The following is a 12247-nucleotide window of genomic DNA, read 5'->3' as shown; positions in this document are numbered from 1 at the left end:
TTACAGCAGTAAAAATACGCTTTGTCATACCCCTGGTACACGGTTTGATTTACAGCTGTCAGCCAATCAGCATTCAGGGCTCGAACCACCCAGTTTATAATGTACATTCTCACCTCTCAACACTTGACAATCTATTCACAGCTTCTTATCATACATTTCTACTCTACATTGTCACATCTTTTATAGGCTGTACACCGTACTGTTTTCCCTTACACTGTGACCCCGTTTTTTTTTTACAGACTGTCCACAGCTGGTACACCCTCAGTTGATTTGCCAGGAAGATCTCTTGTAATGTAGGAGCCTGTTGTCCGAGTCCTTTTGCTCAAAGGTGCGAGAGCAGTAAGTGATGGAGTCTATTCTCTCCCAAACTCCCCCACAGATGGGCTGTGTTAAACATTGATAGGCTGAATGCAGAGAGGACAAAGAGAGAGAAAGAAATAGAGAGCGAGATGAAGGTAGAAAGGAGAGAGAGCAGTCCCATGCTGACACTCTTCCTCTGTAGGCAATGTTCTGTACCGCCGGCATTCCACTGTGCAGGAGCAACATCTGCTAGAAGACTCAGCACTCTCTGAAACACATAGACACACACACAGCATCCCTCTCGGGGTGGTACATGCAATATCACGAGCAATGTGTAGACATCTCTCAGGTTTAGTGCAAAATATTTTTAAGATGCTCTTAGCTCCATATTCCTAATATAATTTATATTATAAAGTGATTGGTTTATTCACATATAAATCATAATAGTAGAATAGTGTTACTATTACAAACTATTATAAATTAATATAAAGACTGATTACAGTAAAGCAACTCTCTGTGCCACTGCACACAGTTTCCACTAGAGTGAGCTGTTTCACTGAGAACCAGTCAAATCAAATCAAATTCAATTAAATCAAATCAAATTGTATACATAACTAGGCAGCCATAACCACAACTTTTGTCATGTCTCGCATACATGCACAGCCCACTTCCCAATGGCCAAGGCACAGCAGAGATGGAACATTTACTGATGAAAAGCTTGCGATAAGGTATACTTGGTAATACACTACTGTGCGTGTGTGAATGTTTCCGTTCTCTTCATAGTGTGACTGCTCTGACCTACATAGATGACATTCAGACCGCAAGACCAGAGATGACTGGGCCTTTCAGAGCTCAGCAGAACCACAGATGCTTCCTCTTTACAGGGTAGAGACACAATTACTTCCTGTTTAACGGGCAGTCAATATGTTGCACATATGACAAGGAGAGAGGTGACATAACCCACCACATTCACATCCACACGAGACAGAGAGGTAGTTTTCCACACAGTCCCATGCTGACAGAGTTAGAAAGCCAAGAAGATCAATCATGTGATAATACTCTATTCATTACAAACCAGATAATACACCAGCAACTTTACAAATGAAACATGTCTGAGAACAGTGCTTTATTAATCTCTTCATATAAAATGTTTGTGATATCATAAAGTCTTTCTCAGAGTTCTTTCAGAAGTGTTTCAAAAGTCTCGTAAGCAGTCCCAACTCAAACAAGTAAAGAAATAAAACTGATTCATTCTTGAGGCAAAATGTTACAAATGAGTACAGAATATCTTTCAACAATTCATAAATATAATATTTGTGAAAAACTCATTCATAAAAACAATGATCAGACATGATCCAAGGTTTCAGCACTGCTAGTCAGCGAGTCTAGAGCTTTAAGTCATCAGAGAATACTGATGTAAAACTACATTTGAAAAAAGTTGTCTCAAAGTTAAAGCAGTGCCAATGTACATTTCAAGTTCTAGAAAATGTGTGCAACTGTAAATCCTATTGTTTAAACAAGTGAAAAACATGCTTGGATCCAAAAATCAATCACATTAACATTAAAAAAAATGCTCATTCTGCCCTCTCCCCCTATCTCCTTTCCTGTTCTCTCACGTATCCCCCTTCCCACTCTTATCATCCCTCCCCATCCCACATCCTCTCCTTTTCTCTCCTCATGTCTTCTCCTCACTGATGTACTCATCCTCTCATCTACACATCCTCTCTCTGTTTCACTTCTCCTCTCCCCTGTGCTCAGTCTTCTGGGCGTGGATTCAGTGGGTTAAGCTCCAGCCACAGAGAGTTGGCCTGTTTCTTGTTTCCAGCTGAGCCCTTCCGCTTCAGCTTGATTGACAGCACCATGACAAGAATCGCCAGGATACAGACAAGAGGGATGAAGATGCCGAGAACTGATTCAGTGACGAATCCTTGTTCAGACAGCACCTCAGACACATCTTCTGGGGAAGGAGAAAACAGAAGAAGGTGAGAAATAAAGACAACACATTCTGATTCAGTTGTATTTGTACAGTCTGATGTCATGGACTCATAAGTGATGACATCATACCTATTGGTCGTCGTACAGTGAGGTTGGTTTTTCCTGATTGGTTGGTGGCGCTTAATTCCCAGTTGCCATGATTGAGCTTGTACTGGTCCACTTGACACTGGTAGACTCCACTGTCACCCTGAAGAGCTCTCTGCAGACCCAGCAGAAAGGTACCATGAGAGGGACTGGAGAATATCAGCCTCCCCTTCTGGTCCTGGAGCCCTCGGTTGTCCTGGTCCTCAGGGTACTTCAGGACACCATCATGGCCCAGAATCACTAGAGGAACCCTGGGAGAGAAGGAGGAGCCACGCCTCATGTAGAACCAGGTGAGAGAGTAGAGAGAGGCGGGATCACCTGAGGTCAAGGCACAGGTCAACTCTGCCCCCTCCCCCTCTTTGACCTCCATCTCCAGATCTGTCTGGTTAACACTGAGAATAGTCACTGGGACAGAAAGAGAGACAGAAAGAGAGAGAGGCGGGTTCAGATATTTGTACATTGTTACAACACTGTATATGTACATAATATGACATTTGTAATGTCTTTATTATTTTGGAACTTCTGTGAGTGTAATGTTTACTCTTCATTTGCATTGTTTATTTCACTTTTGTATATTATCTACTTCACTTGCTTTGGCAATGTTAACATATGTTTCCCATGCCAATAAAGGCCCTTGAATTGAATTGAAGAGAAAGTCATAGAAACTGCAAAGCAGCACAACAAGATACTCTATAGATGTGATATACATTGCAGATCCATGTCCTTCTACCAATGCAGCATTGCCTTGCCTTGTTCTCAGGGTAACTCGGTTTTGACTAGATGGAATACAGCTTTTGTCCGATTTGACTTTTCGTAGCAGGTTAGGAGAACTTACGCTGCAGGTTAGGAGAATTAAAGCAGCAGGTTAGGAAAACTGGGTTAAGGTTAGGAAAAGTGTTAGGGTTAGCTAAAATGCAAAAAAATAAAAAATCCCTTCTAGCCATGACCGGATAACACACCTTTCTGGTTTATACGGAGTTCCATGGCTGCAGAAGAGGGCTGGAGCTTGTACCATTGGCCGTGAGGATCCTGTAGCCACTCCTCCACCACGCAGTAGTACATCCCATTGTCCCAGCTACGGGCCTGTCGAATGGTCAGCTCAAAGCTCCGCCCCTCACGTCTTCTCATGCTGATTCGCTGTTCTGTGCCTGATCCCAGCCCTAGCGTTATCACAGCATCACGGTCTGAGCTGAGGACCGTCTTGTTCCCCTCCCCGTTCTTCTGGGCCAACCAGCTGACAGCGAAGCGGGATGAGTTAGAGGTTGCTTTGGCTACGGAGCATTCCATCTGTATGTCTGTCTTGACACTCTTATCCAGAGGGGAGGAGCTAGAGGACAAGGTGAGTACACTCTCTGGAAGAGGGAGAGAGAGAAAGACAGAGAAATAAAGAAAGTGTGATGAGGCTGAGACCATAACTCTAACCCCAGGTTGACCTGTTGACCTGTAGCTTTTGACCTGACCTACCTGGAGTCTGGACCAGCACACCCAGAGCGTTGGAGTTCCACGGCTTCCTGTGTCTCCCTAGCAGGAACGCTGAGATCACACACTGGTAGCGCCCAGTCTCCTTGTGGCTCGCTTTGATGATGCGGAGGTAGTAACGCACTTCCTTCTTCCCGGTGGTCGCCCTCAACTGGTAGTTGCTCTGGTCGCCACTCCACGTGATGTCACCAGTGTACGACAGGGTCAGGATGTTGTCTGGGGCAGACTGCCCCTCACGCTGCAGGCTCCACGTTACAGTAACCGGGAGGGAGGGCCCTCGAACCCGACACACCAGCTCCACCTCACCCCCCACTGTCACCTGGACACCACGACTACTCAGGTACACACTCAGCAGAGACTCTGCAAGGACAATGATGAGATATCACTGATGACAATGATGAGATATCACTGAGATGACAATGATGAGATATCACTGATGACAACTATCAGGCCTCTTAGGGCCAAACTAACAGTGGCTGTGAGGATAAGGAGAACATGGTCATCTGCAAAAATATTGAATCAATCTATCTGACGTGAGAGATCAGTCATCAAGTATAAAGTTATTGATCTCTACATAGATAATGTGGGAGCTGAAAGCCTACTTCATGCTTCTTGCTCAGTTGATCTTTACCAACACTGTCTCCAGTAACTTTGAAGAATAAATATTTGTGCTGGGTTAAATTAAATATTCATGGACATCAACGAGGCAAGCAAATATTTAGTTTTCATTTTTCTGTTATGTTTGTGAACTTTGAATCTCTCCCTCTCCCGTTCCCATATAGCCGCAGGAAGTAGTTTGGGGGTGAGGGTGGAGGTTTTCTGTTTTGCCCTCAATACAGACTGTTATATAGGTCTGTTAATACAGGATTAGTAGGCCCAGCGCACATTTGTTTTTTATTCTGTTTTTTTTAGGTGGTGCTGTAGCACCCTCAACAACCCTACTTCCCATTGCTATGACCTCTCTCTCTCATCCCGGACGACGCTGGGCCAATTGTGCGCCGCTTCATGGGTCTCCCGGTTGTGGCCGGCTGTGACATAGCCTGGGATTGAACCCGGGCCTGTAGTGACGCCTCTAGCACTACGATGCAGAAAGTGCTCTTACCCACATGATGGACCTCCACGCTGCAGTCCTGTGATTGGCTGTGAGTTTTCTTGCCGTTGCCGTTGGCTTCCGTGGTCCACTCAGAGACGGTGCACTGATAGGCTCCTGCATCAGAGGGCGTGACCTCACCCAGCTCCAGGGTGAATGTGTCTGCCATGGGACGCATTGTACGAACATTACGCTTCCCAAACTCTGCCCCCAGTTCCATCACACCCACCCGGCTCAGGCTGATGATATCACTGAAGTGGCCTGTTGCCATTGAGGCTGATCTGTGTTGCCAGGTGACAGAGAGCTGACCCTTGACCCCGCTCACTCTACAGGTGAGTTGTAGTGCATCCCCTTCATTAACACTCACCTGTTGGGTCTCCATGGCAACAGCCAAACCACTTTCTGAGAACAGACAAAAAGAAGGTGCTGAGTGTGTGATCAGTGTGTGATAAGTGTGTGTGTGATGAGTGTGTGTGTGTGTAATGAGTGTGTGATGAGTGCGTGTGTGTGTTGTACATATGTAATAACTGTGTTCAGAGCCAGGTCAATGCACAAACTGAACTTATTGAGGATCTCACCCCTTGTTGTTGCTTGGTGTAGCAACCACATGGAAAGCTGATGAAACACCTACAATATTGCTCTGGCTCTGACTCAGTGCTTGATGACTTCATCTGACTATGTTTTCTCTCATAGTCCGACAGCATCTGGTCGTCGCGGTAGTGGCACAGGTCTACTCATTTCTCCTAAGTGGAGATTTTCTCTTTTCTCCCTCTCTCACCTGTCCATCTCCTCATTTGAATTCCATTCTGTCACTGTCACTGGTCCACTCAAGCTTAACATTATTGTCATCTATCGCCCACCAGGTGCCATTGGAGAGCTCCTCAAGGAGCCTGACACCTTGATAAGCTAATGTCCTGACGATGGCTCACTGATCTTCGTACTTGGAGACTTCAACCTCCCGACATCTGCCTTCGATTAATTTCTTTCCCCTCCTTGCCTCTTTTGACCTCACCCTTTCCCAGTCCCCTCCCACTCACAAGGCAGGCAATACGCTTGACCTCATCTTTACTAGAGGCTGTCCGCCTACTAATCTCACTGCAACTCTCCTCCAGGTCTCTGATCACAGAGCGTCTGCTAAATGACTAAAATGTAAGCGTAAAAATGTAGCTCTGACTTGGATTGGCTTCTTACTTGCTTACTCACCTGTAGCTTTGCTTCTGATTGGCTTGGTGTCAGATCACTCACCTGTAGCTGTGATGGTGATAGTCTCTGTGGTGGAGTCCTGGGTGGATCCCTGTGTGAAGACCCCGTTCCCATCCCTCTCCTGTGGCCAGGCCCTGCAGTGGTACACTCCCTGGTCCTGGGTTCTGATGGGTCGCAGGGTGAGCAGGTGTGTCTTCTCCCTCGTTCGCACAGCTCTCAGCTCACCCCCTCTCTCTCGCCCCCCGTACTCCGGCCCCACAGACAGAACCCCCGTGGGCCCAATCTGGGCCAGCTCCTGGTTGTCCTTGACCCAGGCCACTGAGAAGAACTGACCCACCGGGCCCTGTGTATTCACAATGCACAGCAAGGATAGCTCCTCCCCCTCCTGAAGCTGTGTTTTGTGCACGATCATACTCACCACCATAGAACCAGAGCCCTGGTCTGGAGCCACCACTGAGAGAGAGACAGGAAATAACTCACAATAATCTCTTAGACATACAGGAAACTCATCACTCATAATCACCTCTGAGACACAGGAAACCCCATCTCAGCATTTACTTATAGGAAATAAGACAAAAGAGTGAATGGGCGAAAGTCCTCTTAAGCCATAAGTCCTCATAACCCAGAACAATCACCCTAATAATTGATGGATGTGTAAACACAATTTGGGCTAAGGCTAAGGATGGGAAGCAAAAAAACACTAAGGTGTTTCTCACCTATGGCTTTGACCTCCAACGTGGTTGGCTGTGTGTCTTTTTGGGCGATTGGGTACCAGCTCCGGTCTGGGTCTTGGATCCACTCCTGGGCATGGCAGTAGATCCTCCCTGCATCGGACAGCTCAATCCTGGCCATCTTCAGCCTGTAGGTGGCCTCCTCCAGCTTGTCCAGAACAATGAGCCCTTTCTGGTACCGACCCTCAAACCGCTGACCCGGACTCACCGTCAAATCACGGTCCAGAGAGATGATGGGGTGGGGCGAGGCCTCCCTGTCTCCATGGTGATACCAGGTGATGGACAGGTGGGTGTGCTGGAAGGTGTTGGTGGAGGCGAGACATTGCAGGGTTAGGTCGTCACCCTCTGATAGGCTAAAGGAGGCGGGGCCAGTGGAGGAGGCGGTCAGGGTGTCCTTAATCACTATGGAAACAGGATTTGAGGGATGGACATCAACACTACAGTATGGTTCTGATTGACTGATACAGTATATCTGGTAGACAAATCACTACGTGATAAGTCCAGAGTTATTTCAAATAATGGCTTGTTAATGATACACATACAGCAGCCACAGAAGGCATTGTCATTTAGGCAAAATTAGATGAATAAGTAAGAAAAAAAACATTACCCTTCAATGTGGTCTTTGCGTTGTACGTCCCGTCATATACAACTTCTGAGTTTGGAGTGTGGCACTCGTACTCGCCCTCGTCCCCATCCTCCAGACTCTTCACGTGGAAGAGGACCGAGGTCACTGACAGGCGCTCCAGAGTGATGACATCCCCCCTGACGCGGGCACCGTACACCGCCATGGCATAGTTGTTGTCATCTGTGCTGATGATCTGGATCTCCTGGGTGGGGTTTTTTGGCTTGTAGACTGAGAATCTGAAGTCCTGCTGGGCCGACGGGTTAGAGAAGCCACTCACGTTGCAGGAGATGGAGATAGGGTAGCCAATCACACGATGCAGAGGGCCAGACTGCACCTCTACAAGCACCCTGGCCCCGCCTAGATGGAGAACATAAGTAAATACAGGAAGATGATATTCTCAGACAAACTTAAAGAGAATTATATCTAGCTTCAAATATGACCTCTCTTTTTTTAGAATGGTTGCAGTCTGCACTGTCTGCCTCTCATCAACAAACTATAAATAATGCATTCATATCGCAACTGTCATGTGACAATTGTAATGGCTTGAAAACAGCCACAGCTCCATCTCTTAGACTAACGCCTGCTGTGGGGAGGTTTGATTGTGCTGCTAATCAAAAGGTGTAATTACTGCTGTTACATTGCAATCTGGAAGAAATCATTTTCAATCGTCAGGGTTTGTGTTAGTTTAATTGTTTTCACTGTTTGATCAAATCAAAAACATTATGTGACTCATTCCAAGTAGACATTTTCTGTCACGCGAACGGTATTTCCAAACATTTCATCAGTAGACCAACTATGAAGAGAGGAGCTTTAATAAAACACTGATATAGAACTGTGGCCATTTCAACAGTCCACCCCCATCATCTGACCAAAGGACTCTAAAATGCAACTCAATACTTTGGACTTTGCTGATAATTAACAGGTCAAAGAGAACCGAGTATTTGCACAACCTTTTGTTCCTTTATGCAGATATTTTTTTCACCCAGCAAATTAATACAGGAAACTGTATCACATTTTACACATAACATTAGAATGTTCTTAAATGTGTGTAGTGTTCTTCCTCATTTTGCCTACCCCCATGGGTAGGACTGGAGGTATGTGTGTGGTGACCTGAAGATCGTCTTACCCCATTGGATGAGTCCACTCAGGAGGAGCAGGATACTGGTAATGTACGGCTGGAGACACCCCATCCTGCCCCTAACTGACTGACACGCTAGGCCAAACTGCACACCAAACACACGGCTGTATCAACTACACACCAGTTTCAGTTATCTGCTCTCAGACACCTCCAGTCTGTGTGTCTGTCTGTGGTAGTATGTGTGGTGTTATGATCTTTTCATGAAGACTTTCTTCAGACAGACTAGGAGGAAGCAGGAGATGTGGTTTCCTGGCAACTGAAAAAAAAACAGCACAGTGTCTGTGTGTGATTGCATGTGTGTGTGTGTGTGTGTGTGTGTGTGTGTGTGTGTGTGTGTGTGTGTGTGTGTGTGTGTGTGTGTGTGTGTGTGTGTGTGTGTGTGTGTGTGTGTGTGTGTGTGTGTGTGTGTGTGTGTGTGTGTGTGTGTGTGTGTGTGTGTGTGTGTGTGTGTGTGTGTGTGTGTGTGTGTGTGTGTGTGTGTGTGTGTGTGTGTGTGTGTGTGTGTGTGTGTGTGTGTGTGTGTGTGTGTGTGTGTGTGTGTGTGTGTGTGTGTGTGTGTGTGTGTGTGTGTGTGTGTGTGTGTGTGTGTGTGTGTGTGTGTGTGTGTGTGTGTGTGTGTGTACATGAGTACCAGTCAAAAGTTTGGACACATCTACTCATTCCAGGGTTTTTCTTTATTTTTACTATTTTCTACATTGTAGAATAATAGTGAAGACATCAAAATGTTATATTTAAGATTCTTCAAAGTAACCACCCTTTGCCATGATGACACTCTTGGCATTCTCTCGACCAGCTTCACGAGGTGGTCACCTGGAATGCATTTCAATTCATTTTCACCCAGCAAATTAATACATGAAATAGATGTATTGGAGCGGCAGGTAGCCTAGTGGTTGGAGTGTTAGGCTAGTAACCGAAAGGTTGCTAGATCGAATCCCTGAGCTGACAAGGTAAAAAGCTGTCGTTCTGCAGTTAACCCACTGTTCCTAAATAAGATTTTTTTTTTACCTAGTTAAATATAAGTATTTTACACATAACATTAGAATGTTCTTAAACGTGTGTAGTATTCCTCTTCATTTTGCCAACCAACAGTCACCCCCAGTGAAGACGTCAAAACTTTATGTTTGAGATTCTTCAAAGTAGCCACCCTTTGGCTTGATCAACAGAACAATGACCCAAAACACACTTCCAGGTTGTGTAAAGGCTATTTGACCAAGGAGAGTGATGGAGTGCTGCATCAGATGACCTGGCCTCCACAATCACCCGACCTCAACCCAATTGAGATCGTTTGGGATGAGTTGGATTGCAGAGTGAAGGAAAAGCAGCCAACAAGTGTTCAGAATTCCTCATGAAGCTGGTTGAGAGAACGCCAAGAGTGTGCAAAGCTGTCATCAAGCAAAAGGTGGCTACTTTTAAGAATCTAAAATCTAAAATATATTTTGTTTTGTTAAACACTTTTTTGGTTTCTGCATGATTCCATACAGTGGGGCAAAAAAGTATTTAGTCAGCCACCAAATGTGCAAGTTCTCCCACTTAAAAAGATGAGAGAGGCCTGTAATTTTCATCATAGGTACACTTCAACTATGACAGACAAAATGAGAAAAAAAATTCCAGAAAATCACATTGTAGGATTTTTAATGCATTTATTTGCAAATTATGGTGGAAAATAAGTATTTGGTCACCAACAAACAAGCAAGATTTCTGGCTCTCACAGACCTGTAGCTTCTTCTTTAAGAGGCTCCTCTGTCCTCCACTCGTTACCTGTATTAATGGCACCTGTTTGAACTTGTTATCAGTATAAAAGACACCTGTCCACAACCAAAAACAGTCACACTCCAAACTCCACTATGGCCAAGACCAAAGAGCTGTCAATGGACACCAGAAACAAAATTGTAGACCTGCACCAGGCTGGGAAGACTGAATCTGCAATAGGTAAGCAGCTTGGTTTGAAGAAACCAAGCTTCGTAAGATGCATTTCAAGGTCCTGGAGTGGCCTAGCCAGTCTCCAGATCTCAACCCCATAGAAAATCTTTGGAGGGAGTTGAAAGTCCGTGTTGCCCAGCAACAGCCCCAAAACATCACTGCTCTAGAGGAGATCTGTATGGAGGAATGGGCCAAAATACCAGCAACAGTGTGTGAAAACCTTGTGAAGACTTACAGAAAACGTTTGACCTCTGTCATTGCCAACAAAGGGTATAAAACAAAGTATTGAGATAAACTTTTGTTATTGACCAAATACTTATTTTCCACCATAATTTGCAAATAAATTCATTAAAAATCCTACAATGTGATTTTCTGGATTTTTTTTTCTCATTTTGTCTGTCATAGTTGAAGTGTACCTATGATGAAAATTACAGGCCTCTCATCTTTTTAAGTGGGAGAACTTGCACAATTGGTGGCTGACTAAATACTTTTTTGCCCCACTGTATATGTTGTTTCATAGTTTTGATGAATTCACTATTATTCTACAATGTAGAAAATAGTAAAAAATAAAGAAAAACTCTTGAGTTGGTTGCGTCCAAACTTTTGGCTGCTACTGTATGTGTGCATGTGCATGTGTTCTCTATGCCTTCTGATTCTCGTCTCAGAATAATTTGATATTACAGAGAAAAGATGCCTGTCGGTATTATGATTACACCTGTGTCTCAGCATGAAATAAGCCAATTCTCCTCAAGAGATTTTTGGAATCACATGTACATTGACATGCCACTGCGACCTAGTGGACAAAGAGAAAATGCATGGTGAGAAGAGGGTATGACGATAAGATGTACCTATAAATCTACTGTAGTTTATTTAGTGAGCTTGGGCTGCGTGGCTCGATAGTGCCACTGTGTGGACTTCAACTATTTCTGCAGCTACAACTATTCAGGCTGCTTTAACGCTGAGTAAGACAATAACTTGGTACTTGTTCACAACGGTCATGAAAGCACAAAATAGGCCCTGCACAGATGATTAGATATATCATTAAACAATAAGACTAGATGGGGTGTGTGCCCAATTAGCCTCGTCGGGAACCAGTCTTCCCGTGACAATGATGCGATTTTGGAGGTATGGCAACGGAAGACTAATGGCCAATATAAACTAGGTCGTTTGAGCCCTGAATGCTTATTGGCTGACAGCCGTGGTATAACACGTGTATGACAAAACACTTATTTTTTCTGCTCTAATTACATTGGTAACCAGTTTATAATAGCAATAAGGCACCTCGGTGGGTTGTGTCATATGGCCAATATACCACGGCTAAGGGCTGTGTCCAGGCAGTCCGCGTTGCGTCGTGCATAAGGACAGCCTTTAGCCATGGTATATTGGCCATATACCACATCCCCTCATGCCTTATTTCTTAAATATACCACGGCTCTGGGCTGTTAGTAGGCACAACGTGAAGCAGAGTGAGAGAGAGTGGAATCTGCTCAGTCTGGTCCTTAATAAAAAGATGGCTACAAATCATCAAACACATGTACCTGTGCTAGGTAGAGCAGGGGAGGTGTCCAACGGCCAGTTCCAGGGATTGACAGCTGAGGGAGGGATCTAGAACAGGAATCTTGCTTCATCATGTACCACATGACATCCACCAATCACAAAGCATCAGCAACAGGGCCTGACAG

At 45.0% G+C, this 12247-nt stretch overlaps 1 protein-coding gene across 1 annotated transcript; it reads right to left on the bottom strand.

The window, feature by feature from the left end:
- Positions 1–1988: 1988 nt before the first annotated feature.
- LOC120058087 (immunoglobulin superfamily member 3-like) lies at positions 1989–8697 on the bottom strand. Its single transcript, XM_039006563.1, has 9 exons — positions 8634–8697; positions 7485–7864; positions 6868–7354; positions 6194–6604; positions 4961–5350; positions 3844–4218; positions 3339–3731; positions 2365–2784; positions 1989–2257 (listed from the first exon to the last, which is right to left on the bottom strand). Exons 1-9 carry the CDS (start codon positions 8695–8697, stop codon positions 2055–2057), a joined length of 3123 nt encoding a protein of 1040 aa, XP_038862491.1. The 3' UTR covers positions 1989–2054.
- Positions 8698–12247: the final 3550 nt, after the last annotated feature.

Source organism: Salvelinus namaycush, chromosome 13, assembly GCF_016432855.1.
Source record: "Salvelinus namaycush isolate Seneca chromosome 13, SaNama_1.0, whole genome shotgun sequence".
NCBI classification, from domain to species: domain Eukaryota; kingdom Metazoa; phylum Chordata; class Actinopteri; order Salmoniformes; family Salmonidae; genus Salvelinus; species Salvelinus namaycush.
Note: the sequence above shows the minus strand (reverse complement) of the source record. Positions and strands in the feature narration are given on the sequence as shown.

What these genes read in the sequence shown, in the direction of transcription:
- LOC120058087 (XM_039006563.1), bottom strand. Translation starts at nt 8,697, where the DNA reads ATGGGGTGTCTCCAGCCGTACATTACCAGTATCCTGCTCCTCCTGAGT. An exon ending in GAGTGGACTCATCCAATGGG is followed by an intron (nt 7,865 to 8,633) that starts GTAAGACGATCT and finishes TTCTCCATCTAG; the next exon opens with GCGGGGCCAGGGTGCTTGTA. An exon ending in ACTCCGTATAAACCAGAAAG is followed by an intron (nt 2,785 to 3,338) that starts GTGTGTTATCCG and finishes TTTCTGTCCCAG; the next exon opens with TGACTATTCTCAGTGTTAAC.